The sequence below is a fragment of the Lonchura striata genome, chromosome 4 (genome assembly GCF_050655825.1).
Source record: "Lonchura striata isolate lonStrDom1 chromosome 4, ASM5065582v1, whole genome shotgun sequence".
NCBI classification, from domain to species: Eukaryota; Metazoa; Chordata; class Aves; order Passeriformes; family Estrildidae; genus Lonchura; species Lonchura striata.
The window spans coordinates 12,213,266-12,234,394 of record NC_140706.1 but is presented as its reverse complement, the minus strand read 5'-3'; the positions used below and the strand labels follow the sequence as shown (position 1 = coordinate 12,234,394).

Below are 21,129 nucleotides of genomic sequence, written 5' to 3'. Positions count from 1 at the left end.
CAGTTTTACTGCAGATGCCATTAGCAGGTCACCATTTATCCATGCTGTGCAAAGACATCAAAGAAACAGTGTTGCAGGGACACAGAATTCTCACTTCAATTCTTCACTGAAGCTAATAGAGAACAGCTAGCTATATTTCCTGTACTTGCTATTGAAACCACTGCTCTATCTCCGATAATGCTGATTGAGAGGGAATAATGCATAGCTCAGATCTGCTCACTCCAGTCAGGCTCACTGGCTTTTATGATTATGCAACTTAAGCAAAAAAGTACATGTAGCTTAAGGTAAAAGGCCCCAAAAAAAGAAAAAGGTGCTTTTCATTGCAAAGGCACGTGTAGCAAACACAGAAGTATTTATGTAGACAATTTTTGGTGAATATATGCTAAAACAATTACCTTTAAAAAAATTATGCACAGTATTAGGTTTGCTATTTGAATACTTACAAAGTAGTATCTGAAATGGCATTCTTATGTTTTTTATGTAAATGACATCCACCACCAAAATCAGTATGAATTTCTGTGACTGAGAACCATACAACCAAATAATTTAAGTGGACATGATCTGGAACAAAAATACATCAAATATCTAATTTTCCAAGCACAAACTTACTAGCTAGATCACCAAAGATTACCCACATGAGGTGTAACTCACATGGTGCCTCTCCAACACTTGTATCTCCACTCATATACATTACCTGCTTTAAAACCCAGGAGCCACACTGAGCCCATGTTTGGAGGACAAGGCCAGTCTGTGCAAGACAGCTTACAGAGAAAAGAATGAAAGTAAGAGCCTCATGAGGGGGCTGGAAGAAAGCAATAGATACACAAGCACAAAATGAAAGACGGATATATATATATATATATATATATATATGTAAAGCAATATATTTAAATAAGATTGTCCATTTTCACATGGCCCTCAGCAATCTGCTACAGATAAGCCACCCAAATGTTAACAAATCCTTCAAACTATTTTACAGATGAGTTTGTGCAAGAAGCAATAAAGGATTTGCATAAGATCACTTGGGAAATGCATGACAGAACAAACCCAGATCTACTGAGTCCCAGTGCAGTGCCCTAAACACAAATCATCTCAGTGCCTGGATTCCCTGAACATAAAATTTGAATCAGCTGACGTTCAAAATGTAAACATCTCAGAGGATAAGATATATGAGAAAATCTGTTTTATGGATGGTAAGAGAAATCATATATCATGGTACTAAGCCTCTTTCTGTTCCCACTTCCCAAATGAAGACCCATCAACGACCTTTGATTGATTTCTGTGGGAATGGGATGTAGTCTATCACCACCTTAACACACCATACTTTGATCTTTCCCAAAAATATAGGTCTGGAACATTACAGTGAAATAGTACAAAAGATTCAGAGATAATTATCTTGATGACTGTGCACACTGTTGTGGTTTTGCCTTTTTTTTTCTTCTTTTCCCCATGTGTTTTAGAAAGGAAAATATCAGCAAAACTATTAATATCTTGTGACATTTAATAACAACTGGGAATGAATTAATGTTGCATTTTAACTGCATTCCTACTTGTACTATCACATTTGCATCCATCTCTAAGAATCCATCATGATTAATAAAAGTGTAATGAATGTTAAGATGTAGAAACATTGATTTACCTATTTTATAAAGTATCACTAAATTACCTTTATTCAGTTATGTGTATTTGGTTAATTTTTTGCAAGAAACACCTTTAAACAAAAGCAGTTGCTTTCTGGGATTGAATTCCTTTGTGGAGTTCAGAGAAATTATGGCTACTCAATAGAAGAATTTTACCTCTCAACAGAGAGATGAATAATTGCTGAGTGGTGAGAAAGATATAAAATATAAATGGAGTATATGAAACAGTCATGGTAAGTATCATTTTTCTGGATGCTGAAGACACTATCGATGAATTTCCTTTCATTGTGTAAAATGAATAAACCTATGCTGAATAATGAAATTAAATATTCCATCCTCCTGCCAGAAAAGCAGAAAATACTTGAAACATACTGCATTTCCAGACGTGATCTAAATCTCCACTGAGAATCTCATTTGCCTACTGAGAACCATAGCAAAAATGAAAATTCATGATTTCACTAGATTAAGAAAAATAGAAACAGTAACAATGTATTGAAGTAAACAACCAAGGGACTAGAGAGTTGCAGATGAGATTTACCCCAAATGCATTTGTAATAATAGATGGAAAAACAGCCTTTGTTTTGACAGCTACAGAACCCAATATATCAAAAGAAGAATATGTTACACAAAAGAACATTTTCCTCCTCTCATGATTTTTGCCATCTATTTGAAAACAATCAAGTACAGCTTGACATGTGATGTGTGGGAACTGTATTTAAACTAGCATGAAATGGTAAGGGCAAGCATCTCCCATGAGACATTTCTCATTTCTATTTTCTATCTTCCCTTTGTGTCTTGTCTTCCTTTTAAGCACAGTATTGCATGGCAGGAAAAAATAATAAAATGCAAAAAAACCCTGAACAGACAGTGTGCTTCAGAAACAGGGCCTTTGGTGAACTTGAAAAGCATGAAACAGAGGGAATCTGGCAGAAACTGATTAAATGAAAATTCCACTGCTAAAGAGAAAGCTATGGTAATAGCACAAATCTGTAGCTGTCTCCTACATTACTGCCTTCCCCTGCAGTCAGATCTTGTGGAGGGCTGTCTCGAGTGGGGCACTGTCCTTCTCCCACACTGCACTCACCTCTGAAATACCAGTCACATCTGACTCTTGTTGCACCACATGTGATCTGCTTCACTTTCAGAGTATAGAAAAAACACCTAGGACCAAATGCATCTAAGACAGAAAGAACAGAGAGTTCAGTTCACCATTGGCAGTGTGCTTAGATATAATTCTATTGTCCTAAATAAGTCAGTGTTTCTGTGATGTAACAAAAAAAAATGCCCCTAAGAAAATGAAAAAGATGTTAATATTGCTTTGACTCCCACACATGCTTGACAAGAACAAGGCATTTAGATCCCTGGTGGATACTTGCACTAAGGGAAGGTTGAACTTGCACCTCACCAGTGATGGGCTAGAATGCACTAGCCATCTTTTTTTTCATTAACATTAAAACAAGGAACAGAAAATATCTTCTTGCTTGCAAAAAACAGAACAAGTCCTTCCCCCTTAATTATTTGCTATCTTACATACCAGACCTGTCCTCCACTCCTTGGCTCCATGGAACAGGACAAAGCTATGAAGAGGCCAGCAGACTTTGTAGATGCTCTCCACAGCAAAATGGAAATAAAAGGTCGAGTACTCTTGGCAACTACAATGGCAAGAGATTATGTTCTCATCTACTAACAGTTGGGTTAGTAGAGCTATAAAAGCAGGAAAGGCAATTTTGGGAAAGGCAACAAAGCTACTCTAATGCAATGTAGCCTTAAATTTGGCTGAGTTGCCTTCCCAAAGAGCAGAAGTGTAACAAAGGAGATTGAGCAGGGCAGGGCCTGGCTGCAAGGAAGCTTTAGGGAAAGATCTGAGGGAGGGGGAAGGGGGAGAGAATAAAACCTCCAAGAGAGGAAAGAGCATAAGGAAAGGCATGATTAACAACCTGCAATGATATGCAGTGTGAGGAATGTGATCTGAGTACACGATTCAGTTATATGGTATGTTTAGTTCTAATCCAGTATTGTGTGCTGCTGCTGTGCAGCTGATAGCAAAATGAGGATAACAGGAGGAAGAAAATTTGTTCCATTGCCTCTGGGCCACTGATCTAACAGAAATATTCCCCTCTGGGAGAAGTCACTTCAGAAAGTTTCTTTTATTGCAGGTTACAAAGTTGACCCTCACCATGATCCAAAATTCGTATTAATCAGACTTCTCCTCTTGATCAGCTAGAATATAAATGAGCATGCCTGCTTTATGCTCATGCCAAAACATGTATAATGAGAATGTGGAAAATACACAGAGTTCCTGCTGAGCAAAAAAGGTCCCAGAATAAGTTTCCTTGTATGATAATGGAAACATAGCAGCCTCCTCAAAACAGATTAAATTCCCTTTGAAGTGAACAGTATGCATAAAGAAATAGCTACTTCGTCTTCTTGAAACCATCAAGGAATTCTACAAGAAACTGAATTTTGTAGAGAACAAATTTGTAGCTCACAAGCTATAGCATATAGAGGATTGAATCTTCTATCACTATTTTGGAATAATTTTTAAATGACTTTTGGGTAAACTGCAAGAAAGAAATAGTTTTTATGGTCAGAAGAAGGCTCGAGAAAAAAAATTACTTGCCCTCCTTCCCCCTTTATTCAACTGCAATGGAGGAGGAGAGGCTTTCTTTAGAAAGCTAGACAAAATTTTCCATAATAACTTCACAAGGAAAACAAAACTCTCATCTTTCTTATTTCAATATATGCTGATATGATACTTCATTTTTATCTCTGCGTGGGACTTAGGTTTTTGCAAATTTAAGCATTTTCAAAAAATAACCTTCAGCATAACATATCTTTCCAAACCTGGCTGTTCCCTGTGTTTTCCACAGAGGTTTGTTCAGGTTACTAATTTTGTCGGCATCTCACACCTACATTTCAGCCTAGCCTGAGAAAGATTCACTGACTAGCAGTTGAAATCAATAGCAATTCATGGAAGCTGCCAGGGCTTGAGTTTAGAGTAATTGATTACTGTGGTCCTGCTGAGGCTCTACACTTTTAATATACGGATTTCTCTGAGTGGTTTCCCCTGCTAGTCAGTTAGTGCACACTATTTTCATTACAAGGAGGGAACTGTGATGCCTACAAATCAAGCTCTACCAGTTTTACACTTCCTACATGATGGTTATAGCATTCCTACACCATGTGCCAGTTGAGAAAACCAATTCCAAATGGCTCCAGCTTTCTTCCAGGCTGGATACATTAGGCCTCAGTGTGCTTGACAACATCATGATATGACTATATCAATCTTATTATCAACAAAGGAGCAAGCCCTAACTTTTAAATAATCATCAACTCACTCCTTTCTTCCTGCTTCCTATAGATACACTCTATGTTTTCACTGTTGAATGACAATTCCACAATAGGCATCACTTGACATTATGGACAGCACTGGATATGGTCCAGCTGCTCAAGCTCTGTATTTCAGGCCTGCTGTCCAAGAGTCAAGGGGTCCTGAAACGAACTGTCAATAGGTTAATAGATGTGACCTTTTCTTCAAATTCCAGTGTTTTATTTTATGCAAAGAGAGTATTTATATTCCAAGTACTCCTAATAGCCACAGTGTCAATGTTTTCCATTGCATGGCATTTGCCCAGTGCTCCACTAAAAGCATGTACTATATGGGTTTTATTAGAAGCCCAAAGAGTTGCAACTACATTTTCTGTATCATTTGACTCTTCTGGACCACAAGCATGAACTGCAAAAGTGTATGCTCCTCCCAGCTGCCTTGAACCTAATATCTGTTAGTGCAAGATATTGATCCACACTAAGTTGTACAGTGTCTGCCCAATTCTATTTTTAACTCCATGGTATTTATAACAGTGATTCTTCAGCCATCATACTGGAGTTGGGAACTTTGGCAACAGTGTAACACTGGTGGTGATTTACTGAAAATACCAATTTAGATGACTTGATTTTGACTGGAAATAAAATGTCTTTATCAAAGGCTTTCTGAGAGTGTCATTACAATAGTACAACAGTACAATAGTACAAAAGCTTCTGTAGTTTTCCTCATATCAGGATTATGAGATACAGAAAGAGTAAAAAACACTATGGGGCCTGTTAGCTCTATGTGGAAGGCCAAACCATAGTCAATTATGTTAGGTGCTGTGCAAACACAAAGTAAAGGGATTGCTCACGATACAAAGAACATGTACAAAGAGCATACAAAGAAGAGATTAAGTAATGTTAACACAGTTCTGTGGACTTTTGAGGTTTCTTAAATCAAGGATTACAGGTTAAACTAGATTATAAAGAGCTGTTAGTAAAAGAAGGAAAGTCATGGTCCTAGCTAAAAGGCTGCAGTAGTAATAAACTTTCCACCTATTCAGCTAGAACTAGCCACAAAAGAGAATTTGGCTGTGTTAGCTAAACAAGAGGTTGAGATCTAGCTCATCCAGAGACAGGACAATATATTCAATACATGCTCCTGTATTATTGGCAGTGCACTTTTATACAGTGTGGGTAATAAGGGGTCTGCACACTGGAATGATGCTTCTTGGGCAATGGCCTCACATTTATCCTCAGCATACCACTGTCAGTACAAGATGGCCCATGTCTCCTCACAGTCTAGCATGTAATGCTCCAGCTAGAGTCATGCCTAGTTTTGCTCTCTATTTCTGCCTTCTAACACCAGAAAACTTACAACACATGAAGATCACAAGGGTGAACACTCAGACCCTTTCTATGTGTTTAGGAACCAAGATGTTACTGATTTATCTGGCAGCTGATAGAACAGAGAGCCTCAGGATGATGGGACAACAGCTGTTCAAGAATGAAACTTAAATATCCAACTTCTGAGCCAAAGCTGAAACTTCTCAAGTTTTATTTGGAACTGGAGATACATAGCAAGAAATTCAAAGTAGTATTAGAAATATTTTCCATTCATTAGGTTTAAAGCAGAGTCAGTATTAGTGCTAATGTTTTACAGAAAATGAAACTGAAGCAGGAAGTGGCAAAGGCTTGGCACAGGTTAAGAGCCAGCAAGACTGGATTTCGATCTAGTGGCCTCTCTCCTCCCTACCTGCAGCTGTCCAGTCACGGCAGGATTCACTCAGTTCTCTCCTTGATTAATTGGTTTTGAGAGGTTATTATTATTCTCATTATTACATTTGTCTTTTGCAACTTTCTCCCAAGATTCATTCTGAATTTGAGAGATCTCATTCTGATTTTTGCAATATCAGAATTACTTTGCTCTCTCCTATTATCTTGATAGGATAATAAGAGATGGCAACAAGAAAGATCTGAATCTCCATGACACAAAAATTACTTGAAAAAAGAATCAACATCTTTCATATGTACTTAGTAAAATTTTAGGAAATTCCTTTTACTGCCATAAATTCAGTAAAAATCAGACTTTGCACTATGCAAATTGCAGAAAAACAACTCTAGTATATAAGAGAAACTGCCTATGGAGTAGCTGCAATATTTGACTTAGTGTTGAAAGCAGAGAATTGTAAAGTAGCACTGGTAGGAAAGGTAGGAAAGAGATCATTTTAAATGGTGCAGGTCACATCCAAACTTTATCGTAGATAGGCCTGTTCCAACACAGTGCAACCAGTGATTTACTTAGAGAATAATGAATTTAGAAGTAGCTACTGGAAAACTTTAATTTATTTAGGAATGGAAATTTTGGCTCATTTTTTTGAAAAGAACACCCACATTTTCAACTGTAAACACAGTTACATGCCTGCTTTAGCAACAACCATATGCAGATTGAAATTTTCAAGAGCAAAGACATCATTATCTGCGTATACACAGCTGAAAGAAAAGTTAAGTGGATGAATCAACAGAGGAAGACCTGCCTTCATAAATACACACCTGCAGTCAGTCACGAAAGATTACAAAGTCATATTTAGTTCATATATTTGCATATTAATTGATTGTGATTTGTCTGAAACTACTGTGGCATGCTTAATGTTACATTCGGAACACAAATACCAGAAGAGCCTCAGGTACAAATAAATTATTAACAGAAGAGCACTGTTAAGTCCCTGAGCTGAGCTTCTCTTAGGCAGTGTTGTTCTATGTAGTATGGTTAAGTGGCATCATGTTCTACATACTAGCAAAGGTTCCAAGAAAAGACTGATTCAACATTAATAAGGCAAGGATAATTTATAAACAAAAGCAATATAATCTCATAGTTCACAAACCTTTCCTGAAATACATTAGATGCTTAACAGAAAACTGAGAGGGATCTACTTAGTTTACTGAATAGAGTCCCTGGTAGTACAGAGAAATATGACATATAAAATTCCTCAAACTCCATCTTAAAAATAGCCAGAGATTTATTTTCCCACGTAACTTGGAAATAAGAGATGAAATGCCTTTCTTTTCTTCTTTTCATATACCTATATGCTATCACATAATTCCTATCAAGAAATTTCTTCTTGGTAATTACTAAAATCCCATGCAGCTGAGGACGATCTGTCTCTTAAATAAAAGCAGAAATTCCAGCTGGAGGGTATAGACTCTTTAGAGATTTTGGTTGTGCCTTTTTTTTTTTTTTCAATATGCAACTTATTCTTTCATATACATTTCAGAAAACCCTAATACAGTAGTATTTGTAACACACTAGGCTGGAGAAATTCCGTATTTTTACTGATTTTTCAATTTGAGTCACAAATGATATATTTTTGCAAACTTTAGCTAGCTAGAAGTGTCTTTCAGTGCATAAATCTCTCCCCTTCCCTGCATGCTTGTTATGGGAGTAATGAAATAAAAATATCTTCAAAAATATCCAGATGCTTCTGAAAAATAGCTACTTTAAAAACAGTAATAAAATTTACATTCAAATCACCTATATTGTATTGCATAAGATATCTGAATAAAATCTTGTGCAAGGACTTATTATCTGGTTGCTTAATTCACTTGAAAGGATTTTCAAAAATGACCATCAGCATGCAGTATAACAACAGTCAAAATCAACTTATTCTTAAGACCAGTGCCATAACTTTGTGAAAGTTAATGTGGCCTTTATTTACAGAGCATTTCTATTCCAAAGGCACAAACTACAGCAATTCCACATGCAGTCCCTACCAATGTGTATTATTACAACTCAAAATAATGATATGTGTGCATTAATGAGAGTGTCCCAGCTCTTTTAAGAGTGAAAAAGCTTCCAGGGTCTCAGGTTCTGACAGCTCACACAGAACACACAGGTACAGACTTTAAGCTTGACACAATACCTGAGATGACCACGTGAGCATTTTTGTGACGTATGTCTTTGTATGAGTACTCTTCAAGCTAGTGCGCAAAATAACTTATATTTTCTTCTTTTTTTATGTTAATACTCTGAGAAAGACTGTGCTTTGCAAGGTTAATTTCAAGTCCAAACTCGCAAGGGAATTTGAATAATTAGACTCATTTAAGAGAATTCTCCCCTCTGGCAGAGCTGATTAAATTATTTATACATTATCTTTTCATATAATTGTACCTAGAACTGTGTAAATGGGGGTTTTTGTCTAACTTTCAATAAATTCATAATATACGTTTTTCAAGTTGGATACACCGACTGCACCTGTGACAACAGAGAATGGCTCATTTTCAAAATGCTTCAATGAGAAATTAATCCAGAGGGAAACAGTAGCACGCAATTTAAAAGCTTCTACAATGACAACACACTGATTAAAACTCATCAGCTGAAGAAATAAAATTAGTTAAGACAATAAATCTTGGACTGAATCCTGCTACCCATTTCCACAAGAATAACTTCATTGACTGCAGTCACACTAAAATATGAGTGCTACTTAGATGAGGATCAGTTCCATGACACGACCCTTTATCTGTAATTTAATATTCTTTGACATAGTTTCCAAGTCCCTCTCTGCTAAGGATCTCAGATTCTTGATAACACCTGAAATTACTTTGGTGAAAAAGGAAATCTGGTGGTTGATTTCATTTCAGCTCTATTATGTGCTCTTTCTCTCTTCCATACCAATAAACTTGAGAAATATTGAGATAATGATATTTTAAAGAGCATTCCTGATACAAAATAGCAACTTGTTTCCTACCATCCCTATTAAATTGGAAAGCAATTGTCTCTATGGAGATCTGCAAAAAGACATCTTTGCATCTATTGTAAAATTTTAAGTATCTCTTACAGTCACATTGCCTAGATTGCTCTACAAACATGAATTCAGTGAAATCCCTGTTGTGTTCCTTAATGCACTATTAAGGAATCCTGGAATAGTTTTTACAGGCTCAGAATTTCACACTATTATTTTTCATTTGTTACAACTCCAGCAAATTTTCTTTTCCCTTTTTACAATTCACTATACATTTTCAAAAAGCAAGTTTTCTAATGCCTCAGGCTGTTTTTACTTACCTCTACAGGTATGGGTGTCTATTTGTGGACAACTGTGTTAGAGAAGACAGAGGGCTAGATAAAGAAATCCATTAAAAGAAAAACATAAGCACATACTTCAAGTTGTGTATGGACAGGAGTGATAAGTAAGAAAATTATGTATTCTGATTAACAAATTAATATTTCTATTAAACAATAAATCTACAGTGCAGGAATTATCCCAAGACTATAGCTATGTTCAAATCACCTGAAATTAACTTCTTTAAAGGCAAATGCAGAAAAAGGAAGAGACTGGTCATTGCCAAGAATGCAAAGGCCTCAGCTGTAATTAGCTTTTCACAGCCAGATTCAACACTTCCAATTTATTTATTTTGGAGGATGGCTAGATAGGGAATATTTCCATAGTGCTATCCCATGCCCTGATGGCACTGGTATCATACATTCCAGCCATGCACTCTTTGCTCTTACTGCAACACACATTTCAGCTGTATGGCCAGGAGGATCTCACTCAGGGATTCAGTGCTAAGATACTGCTTAACTAGCTCTGCTATTGCTCCTTTGGCTATCAGTCATGCTCTGTCATCCAATTCTCTCTGACTGGCTGACAGTCAAATTCCTAAGATAGGAGTCAATTTAAGGTAATCAGAATAGTTAAAAGCAATTGTTTCTGACAGGGATCATAAAGTATCCTCTGGCAAGAAACAAAACCAAACAAAGTATTGAAGGACCACTTCTGCAGATTTAGTCATGGTTTTCAGAGCTCCCTAAATCTGAATTTATAGATGCTTAAGAGATCTCTTACAAGATACTGAGACTTCTCTGGACTTCTTGAAAACAAGTAATCTGCAAGATGCAGATTACAGTGCCCATTCACACAGCCTTACTGCTGTAATTATAATCTACTACTTGAATTACACAGCTAGCTATAAAGACTACAACTTGCACAAGCTCACATATAAACACACAACTTTTCTTACTCTGAAAAGCTTAAAAGCTATACTCAATTAAGATTTTCTAAATAATGATGACCACATCAGAAATAATATTGTATCTGAACTGGATGTAGTTTGACCTCAACAGAAGCAGGAGACAATTCAGTACCTTTTTTAGAAGCTGAATCTACATTAGTGCCTACTAGGCAAAGTCATTTAAGTGATCCTAGAAATGCAGTTCTCTCTTGGTACCTTGCACTAGGGACACACAGAATTTTTCTTACAAATTAGTCTATTGAGAGTTCATGAAAGGCTCTGTTTACTGTTGGGATTCTATACAGTTCAGAGAAGATGATAGAGTTACATATATTATATTCCTATTACCATTACCTATTTACTAATTTCACCCCTTAGACTGACACCAAAAACATTTCTTGTGTGATTTGAATAAAAGAATCCTTACTGCATTTTTCCTAACACACACCAAGGACTTATCTGGAGGGACCTGGACAAGCTCAAGAAGTGGGCTCAAGAGGTTTAACAAGAGGTTTAAACCTCATGAGGTTTAACAGTACCAAGTACAAAGTGCTGCACCTGGGTCAGGGCAAGCCCTGGTACCAACTCAGGCTGGAGGATGAAGGGATCAAGAGCAGCCCTTCCCAGAAGGACTTGGGGGTGCTGATGGATGAGAGGCTGGATGCACTCACAGCCCAGAAACCAATTGTGTCCTGGACTGCACCCAAAGTAGTGAGGGCAGCAGGTCACAGGAGGGGATTCTGCCCCTCCACTCTGTTGAGACTCCACCTGAAGTGCTGTGTCCACTTCTGGAGATTATCTGAATTGCTTATACTTTCTGCTTACTTAATTAAAAGAATCTTTCCAGAAATAAGGGGCTATTTTTCATTATTTCAATAATTCCCTTAAGTACCCTTAACACCATCATATCTATACAGCACTTTATTGTGGTCCCATCAGCAGCACTTTATGGAGCTTTATGTTGGAGTTTTTTTCCTATCCTAAGCCTCAGTATATGATCTATAACCTCTTGACCCTCATATATAACTTTTGCTGACACAGAAATTATAAGCATTAGGAGTAAAACCTATATAAGAACTACTGCACCTGCTGCTAATCTATTAATTACATCTTAGCAAAAGTTATTACTGAACTACACCAGTGTAGATGATCCTCAAGTTACCAGGTGATTTGGAACCTGTAGTTTCATAGGCAATTTCAAAAAATTTATTTTTAGTAAGCTGAAAAGATCTCAAACCCAAAAGTTAAAAGGAAAAGTCAATGGAACCTGCCATTTTGCAGAGCTTTGAGAATCAGATCACTTCAAAACAACTTGAAATAGATTGTGCATTGTTGCTAAATGGATAACAATCAATTTCCCTCTACAACAGTAATATTTATCTTGAAAAACTTTTCCATTGCTTCAGATAACAGTAACATAAATGGAAAATTCTTGGGAAAGACAAGGGTCTACAAGGCTTAAGGACTACAAGTCAGATATGAAAATCTTTAGGTTTGCAACTGTCAAGTCTTAGCAGAAGACTCTTAGACAGACTGTATTCTGTTCTGAAAAAGTGGAGCCTAGCAAGGGAATCTCATCAGCCCAAAACCTAATCAGCTCACTAATAAAGCTTCCCCCCACCCCCACCCCCCAGTTGTTTGCATAGGAGTATTTTAATGAGAAAGGCAAAGCAGTAACTTCTCAAGAGTTAGAATCAGAGAGCTCTCCAAACCATGGGATCAGTGTACATGGCATCTCTGCAATCCTCTAACTTACAGACCTGATTTTAGCTTTGCAGTCGTCTTCATTCTCCTTTACCAGAGAGAGAGACACAATGCATGTGGGAGATGGAGAGACTCGAGGAAAGAACAAAAGAACACAAATTTGAGGAAAAGTTACTCAAATGTTGCTAGTAGCAACTCAGCTGGAATATGACTCCATGGTGTAACATTCATCCTTTAAATACCTGATAAGGATTGACACATTCTTCTTGACAGAAAAGGAAGCACATACATGGCTTAGAGAGAGCTCTCAAAAGAGAAGTAAGGTCTGCCATCTCCCAAAGAGAAGGTATGTTCTGTAGGAAAACAGTGCAGTGGGTGGGGGTGGCAGCAGTTTCTCACACAGTACAGACACACTTTTGAGAGCACAGAAAAGGCATCCTTGTGCACACAGCTTCTGCACAGTCACCCTGGCTCAGGCATTTTTATACAAACAGCCTTATCTCACTCAAGGGCATAAACTTCCTGCCCAAATAACAAGACAATACTGTAGATCTGCTTCAGTTTAGCTTTCACATTCTTAGCACTGAGGCAGGTACAGGGATTTTGTAAGGCTGGCTATCTCCCCCAGCCTAGGCTGCTCCCAGAGGTCTGTATTTGCCTTATATGTGCACTACATTCAGATGCACAGTGGGCTGCCACAAACTTGGTCTCCATCAATGTACCACGTTATTTTGGGTTTTTCTATTTTTTCCTGTTGTTTACATCTTAAGTAAATTCATTTTCCCAAGATATGGTGCCTAACAAACTGACTATCCAAGATATGCCTCAAATACCAGAATACATTAGACTGCAAGAAGGCCCTATGGTGATTTGCTAATTAGCTTAACCCTTTTGGGACACAGAAGAAGGAATTTTTTATTAAAACAGGATAACCCTGGACTATATTGATCTGACTGAGAAATGAGTATTTTAGTCAAGATGAGTCTCAAGATGAGCACATGCTGGAAACAGCGATGTTGTTTCCATAGCAATGCCATGACAGCCTCTAGAGTGAAATAGTGTGCTAGCAGGAAATGAAGGGAGTTCAAGTGCTATAAGCTACATAGTTCTGTGAGCAATCCAAATACATTCTCATAAAGAATATTTAGTGCAGCTAGATAGTCCAAAGATTGCTGCTAATGGCAAGTAAGCCTTATCAGTATGCTCCTGGCAGTCCTTTTTTCTCATTCATTTCACGCAAGATGACTATCTAAAGGCTTAAACTATGAGCAACACTGCTAAACCATTTCAGACCAAACATTAACAAATACAACAACCCTTACCTTACTTCTTTTCCAGTGCAGAATATCATCCATAATTAAGGTCACTGACTCTCTCACTCCGTAACACAACCAAACACATTAAACCTTTTACCAAAGAAAATCCCAGCATGTGCAATTATTTGCCAGGCTAACCTTCCCCCTTCCTTTTCTCTCACCTCCTCCTCTCCCTTGCCTCCTCCTGCCCAAATAATACTAAGCAGATCCATTTGCAAGTGGGAAGCAATGTACAGAAGTCTTGCATACTCCTCATTAAATTTACATAGGCATAGCATAAACTCACTTGTCTGCTTTTCACCTCAGCTAGTGCTTACACTGATACAAATGCAAACCAGAAAAGCACTAGTTGTATTTTATCTGCCTAAGGCTTTACCTAAGATAAATATTCTGGTCAAATTCTGCAAAACTGATTTAAAATATTTTGCCAAAGACTACTGGAAGATAATTCTTTTAAGATCTCCATTGCTCTATATTTTCAAAGAAATGAAAAACTATCAGTGATCTGTAAAACTGCTAAAATGATGGTTATAACCAAACTGTTCTCAAATTAAATTCTACAGGGCAAAGTATTTTATTTGCAAAAATATCTAAACATACTGCTGCTGATTCAGTCTTTCTCCAGCATTTCTCATGCAGTTTGTAAAGATGTTCAGACATGATGTGAATGTCCAGAAACTCTACTTGTTTGTGTCATTGTCACAACCAGCCTCTTGGGTAAACAGATCGTAGGTCATTATATGTAGCAGCGCCGCCTCTGAGGGAAAATTGAAAGACAAATACTCATCCCTGCCACATCCCTTATTAACAAAATCCACTTCAAACCAAAATGCTTTCTATTTATTGTTTTAAACATGCATTTCAAGGAATCAAGCCTTGAATGTAAAATAGCAAGATGCTTCATTTCCCTTTTGCATTCAGTAAAAAGATGTGAAACAAGCATTTTTAAAACAGCCTCAGCCTCCTCCTGCCTATCGTCATAAATGTGGTACAGAAGGCAGCAAGCCCAGCAACATTCATTTATAATTTAAACTGTTTGCTTGGCAGAATTTTTTCACCTTAGTATGTCTAGTCTTAATTGCAACTGGCACACCCACTGATTCTACCAGAAACTCAACTACTTCCAGGAGATTTTTACGTAAGTTGTTTTTCTGTGGGACAGAAATGCAGTTTCAGGGATAGATGTTGTTATTCAAGGAAAAACACATCCCTGCAATTTTACAAGATGTACAGGGCTCTGTATGGACAAAAAGATCCCTGTCAGGAGATTGATGCAAGTGCAACTTACTCATCCCCTTCCTTCAGTTATCATGGCCTCCCAGTTAATTCCCCAATATGAGCAATGTTCTGTATCTCACCTTCTTTTGGAATATCTGTGTCAAAATTTCTCTGTATCAAAGAATTAGGTAAAAGTAAACTGCTTGATGCCCTGGTTTTGACAACTGAGTACAGGCAGGTACAGCTGATATTGTCTGAAACAGTTGTGGGCACAGCCCATGTAATTCAGCCTACTCTCCTGAATACATACAGACATCCAGCCACAAAAGCCAATCTGCTGCCACCATGGGCACCTTAGCAGGAACATTTTGCCCCTAGAATTGATTATCCAGTTACCTGGTGTTGTCTCCTGTCACTGCTTGAACTTTCATCACAGTCCTCACAGATTTTCATTCAAGTGTAAAAGAAGCAGCAATATCTGTATCCCAATCCAAGTATCCCAAAGCCACTAGTGCTTATCTCAGACACAGGAAAAGGTTCCTATCCTAAAACTCAAAAACACACTCTTAATTTCCCTCTCATTATCATTCTTAGAACATACTCAGAAAATGAGTGTGCCATTATAAACTTTATTTTAAGAGCTAAATCAATGAATCAATCAGAAACCTTCAAAAACATTTTATCAGTAAATACTCAACCACAGGAATGGGCTAATGCATGAAACAAAGTCCACACAGCTATTAATTTACTGCTGATATTTCTGTCAGTAAGCTCTTAGTGTGGCAAATGACAATAAAAATTCATGTTGTCCTCATGAACTATAATAAAAATTATTTACTTGTTTTTTGGAACTTTTCAGGAACATTTGTCTTGACAATCCATAGATTTAATACAATAAAAGGACTTGCCAAAGGCAAAGCCTTATCTTGCATAAGCATTCTGGAATGTGATCTGGTGATTGTACACAGGATACAGAGGTTACTGTGCTTGGTCTGACCCACTGCTCTGCCTTAGAAGAGGAGGACACACAGCAGGGGAGAACAACAGCAGAATCACTTGCAAAAGGGTCCATGACAGGGAGAAGTCTGGAAAGGTGAATCTGCTGTGAGGAGGACACTGTCAGAGCCACACTGCTGCTTCAAACAGGTGTGCTGGCAAATAATTATGATCTGTCCTACTAAAGAATGAAAGTACAATTGCTTGACTATCAAGGCAGACATAGCTGGACTTTGAAGTACCACATATAAATTATTTCTAAATATACAGTCATATTAAAGAGGGAACCTATTAAGTTTGCTTAATCTACACGTGCAAAGGACAGAATAGCTTGAGTTTGAAAACAAATTGAGGAGATATTCAGATATACATTTCCCAGGGTAAGAGTACCTGTCACTTTACTCTGCAAAGGTAGTTCTTTAAGGACATGAAGTGTTGTTTGATTCAAAGATCATTGTTTCCTGTGACATCAAAAAAGGATGGGTTAAATTTCAAAGATGACCTGGCCCACAAAGGAAGAAATACAATCACCAGAGACAAGGAGAACACCCCATCACATTGGTGCCTTCTCTGAGGAGAACTACCCCAACAGCACAACTTCACTTTGACATCTAATAGTCCCTCATATAAACCCACAGAGACATATTCTTCTAGCTCCTTTTGATACACTCAAAAAGAAATCACCAAAGGAATACAACATTCTGACCTGTCCCCATAACCTATTTCTCTTATTACCAGTCTATTTATGTACTGCAAAACACAGAGAACCACTTTTCTTGGCTACATTCTCTTTTGCTCCCCGTCCAAGACAAGCAGTTGTAGTGCAAGGGGCAGCCTCACAGATGGCCAGAATGACTCCACAACGGAGCTCTCAGGGTAACACCAGCACTTGAGACATCAGTGCTTGCATTAATCACATACACAACTCACACAGAGCAGCTGAGCCTCACCCCCAGACTATGCAAATCTTGGGCATTAGGGCTGTGGGAAGCAGGATGATGGAGAATGGGGGCAGGGACAGGATAAGGACTGACCTTGCAACAAAACAAGGTGCAGTATCTCAGCCTGAAATGTACAGAGTATTCTGTTCAGGTGGATAGTTACCATTCAGCTGACATCTGTTTCTTATTTAAATGTCTTTACCACACTGTTATTTTTTTATATAAAATTCCCTGATTTTTCCAATCTCTTAGCTGTCTCTTACAATATCTCAGCATTTTCTGTTACAAATACTGCAGGGATTCTGGTAAGTAAAGGTATATTTTAAAACATGCAGAAAAATATTTTAAAATAGTCCTCTTAAGCACTACTAACATGAACACTGGGCAAGGAACCACAATAAAGGATACTGAAGCTCCTATCTGTGATGGCTAAATGCCAGAGGTTAATCCTGAGATCATCCGCTGACATGTATGTCTCACAGTCACTGTTGACTGATATTGAGTTGACATGATAAGTGTGACCATTAGCAAAGATTCTCCTGGGAGTGACTTCTACCATCAAATCCATGGGTTTCAAAACAGGCACCTGTAAAAAAAAAAAAAACAAAAACAAAACACAAACCAGAGAGAGAGTAAGACTTGAAATACTGTTTTGCTAGGATGATGAGAATTCCAATAGAGAGTAAGCATTCAAAGACTGCAATATTATAAAACTTCTTGACAGTGTACACAAACTGAATTTCCCCATGCTGGGCAAGGCCTTCCTAGCCAAGGAAGAAGGGAGAGAGCAGGGAGGCAGGCAGAGTGATGGAAAGCCTGGACTGTGGGAAGGGAGGGACTGTCAGCTGCAACAGAACAGGTCAGTCCCACTGCACAAGCTACTGTCCCACATGTGCGGGAGGCTCTGACAAGCAGTGAAGCACTCATATTTTGCTCCTGCTAAAGGGTTTGCTCTTAGTTGTAAATCACTTAACTCTATTTGTTTTGCTACTTCATGTTTCTCTTTCCAAAAACTCACGTAGTGAAAAGGCTGTAATCTCAGAGAAATAATATAATAAATAAAGGCTTGCAAAACAAAGCCAACATTACATACTTTACATGCACATGTACCCCTGAAAAGCCAATATCACAGATTATCACTTGTCAATGTGCCCTCGTTACTTCCCTGTGTGTCACTTCAAAGTCATGCTTCAATAAGTAGACACTCAATTTATTCCCTATCAATAAAGCATTAAACACTGTAAAGCTGTGGTCCATGACTGGAACTATTCAATGTTGTTGAACATGCATCAGAAACAATCTATCATACATCAATTCACAAAGTAGTTTAAAGAGGAATACAGAGTAATTAAACATTTGAGTTTTGCTTTCTACTAAAGGAACAAAACAAAACTCAACCTTTGAATTACAGAATCACAGAATATGTCAAGTTGGAAGGGATCCACAGGGAGTACAGTGTTCAGCTCCCACCCTGAACAGCACCATCCCCAAGAACCAGACAATGTGCCTGAGAGCAGTGTCCAAATGTTTCTGAGCTCTGCCAGGCTTGATCACTGCCCTGGAGAGCCTGTGCCAGTGCCCAACCACCCTCTGGATGAAGAACTTTTTTCTAATATCCAACCTAAACCTCTCTTGACACAACTTCAGGCTTTTCCCTGGGGTCCTGTCACAGTCACCCCAGAGAAGAGATCATGGCCTGCCCCTCCTCTTCCATTCAAGAGAATGCTCAATTATCAGAGAAGCCTCAGACTATAAGCAATCTGGAGTAGTTTTGTTTGCCTAATCATACAGAATAGATAAATATTCCATTAATGTAGTCATATTTACACTTTGGGACATTTTTCCCCAATAGACCATAATTGTTTGTTTTGTTTTCAATATTAAAGACATACTAGTACTTATACAACACAGCCTTCCAGTTCTAGCCTTTAGCCACTTCCTTTGCCGAAACACCTGGAGTGAATTCAGCCAAAAAAGTCTGAGAGCAAAAATCTACATTAACACGTGTTTGATGGGTCTCCTCTCCAAGAAATAAGTGACAGGAGAGAGGGAAATGGCTTATGTTATAATTAGATTATATTGGTTATTATGTTATAATTGGATATTAGGAAAGATTTCTTCAACAAAATTTTTGTCAAGCACTGGAAGGGGCTGCCCAGGGAAGTGGTTGAGTCAGCACACCTGGAGGTATTTAAAAGATGTGTAGAAGTGGCACTTGGGGACATGGTTTATTGAATATGGCAGTGCTGGGTTCATGGTTGGACTTGATGATCTTAACTGTCTTTTCCACACTGAATAATTCTGTGATCACTTATGCTTATATGAGTTCCATGACTGCATCTCTTCAGCAATGCAGAATCTAAGGTTTACCAGAGGACAGACTACTGCAAATCCCACGCTTAAAATAATTCTTTTATAAAACTAAAAAAAAGATGAAACTGAAAGTGGGTGTACTGTCTTTAACTCAGCTGGTCTGAATGCGGCAAGAAACCTGTTCAAAATTAATCACAACTAAAATGCTTCCAGCACAAGAGGCTTTTATGAAAGCACATTAAGTCACAATAAGAGAATTTTATCAGGAAAAACAAAACCAACATGAACTCTCAAAAATACTTATTTTGGTCAGTATATCTTAAAGCATTTGTGACTTTCAAATATGTGGCAGATTCAATACAGTTACCAGTCAGCTAAAGCTTCAGTTAGAATAATCATATCAATACTTAGCATTAGGTACATATTTAAATCTTTTACTGACTTAGCAGTACCTTTTTCAGCAACAATCTAATTTTGAACATGGTCAGAAGCCTACCTGCAGAGATGTTACTGTAGAAAGATCTTTAAGTTTTCCTTCTTCATCTTTTAAGTTGTACCCCTCTGGTCTCTTATCTCTTTCCGTAATTTTCCACAATTTGATTGTTTTATCTTCAAAAGGAAAGACAAGCAACTGTCAGCACAGGAATTCTGAATGCAGTTACTCATCTTTCACAACATATTCCTTAAAGAAGATTTTACATCTTGGTTTAGACAAGTCCTGTGCTGAAATAGTCTGGGTCACTTCATTCTGCACATCCAGAAAATGTTGCCAGCAGACAAAATACTCATAAAGCACATTCCAGATCTTCACACCGAGTCAGGGGTTCCTGGCAGCTGAAAGACTGTGTGAAGCATGTAGAGCATGTGCTGCTCATGCATCCAACCTGGCTGTTTGCAGGTGGAACAAACCCAAACTACTCAATGCTCACTGCTGAAGCTCGGTTTATCAATCTGACTTGGCAAGGAAATAATGTCAATATTAAAACCAGTTTGGCAGTTTGCTAGGTTACTTAAAAACAGCACAAGAACAGCATGGAGTACACAGCCATGCCAATGACCTGTTCCTGGCCCTCTATGGGAATGGGCAGTGGTGCACTGGTGTAACATCAGGAGCTCCTGTAAATGAAAGGCTGTGTAAAAAACGAGGTATTTCTCCCTCCTAATGGAAAGCAGCTGAAAAAAAAAAAAAAAAAAAACAGCTAAAGTAAGAGAAATGTGTTGGGATGGCAAGAGAGAAAAGTAAGGAGAAAAATGTATTAATCCTAATGGAATAAAATCCATACTCTTCCTTTCTCATGATGGCTGGAGCACATGATGAGAGAGTCATGATGTCTCTCAGTTACCAAAGAGCCTGTGAAACCAACAAACATGTTTTAAACATTTCACACTGCATTTGTCTTTGGGGTTTTTTTGTACAAGCTGAAGCTCCAGATTTCCTGATGCTGATTGTCCACTCCCACTGTGGTTGTGCTCCTAACCTGCCAACCCTAATGCTTCCTAGACTGAAAAATCAATGCCAAATAATCTGCAAAAAATCTGTCCCTGAGATTCTGTTTGCTTCACTCATCTGCTTGTGCAGCAGCCGAAGTCTTTCCAAAGCTTCTGCCCTTCAGTACAGATTTATTAACCTCAGTTCCTGCATAATTTCTGATTTCATCCCACTTTCTTCCTTTACCTTTCTTTCCCCAA

General features: G+C 38.0%; 1 protein-coding gene and 1 long non-coding RNA gene across 14 annotated transcripts in view; both read right to left on the bottom strand.

Annotated features, from left to right (window-relative positions):
- The window catches only part of PPP2R2C (protein phosphatase 2 regulatory subunit Bgamma), a 191,666-nt gene that overhangs the window by 30,344 nt on the left and 140,193 nt on the right, over window positions 1–21,129 (bottom strand). For all 13 annotated transcript variants that reach the window (XM_085577658.1, XM_021550759.4, XM_085577659.1 and 10 more), the window contains 2 exons: window positions 19,937–20,049; window positions 17,536–17,713 (listed from right to left, as the gene is read on the bottom strand). In XM_085577658.1, the coding sequence (XP_085433784.1) occupies window positions 17,536–17,713; window positions 19,937–20,049 (291 nt within the window). The remainder of the gene's footprint in view (window positions 1–17,535; window positions 17,714–19,936; window positions 20,050–21,129) is intronic.
- LOC146767533 (uncharacterized) lies at window positions 675–17,529 on the bottom strand. The gene is made up of 2 exons (XR_014954704.1): window positions 10,006–17,529; window positions 675–2,817 (listed from the first exon to the last, which is right to left on the bottom strand). It is a non-coding gene; the product is annotated as an uncharacterized LOC146767533 (long non-coding RNA).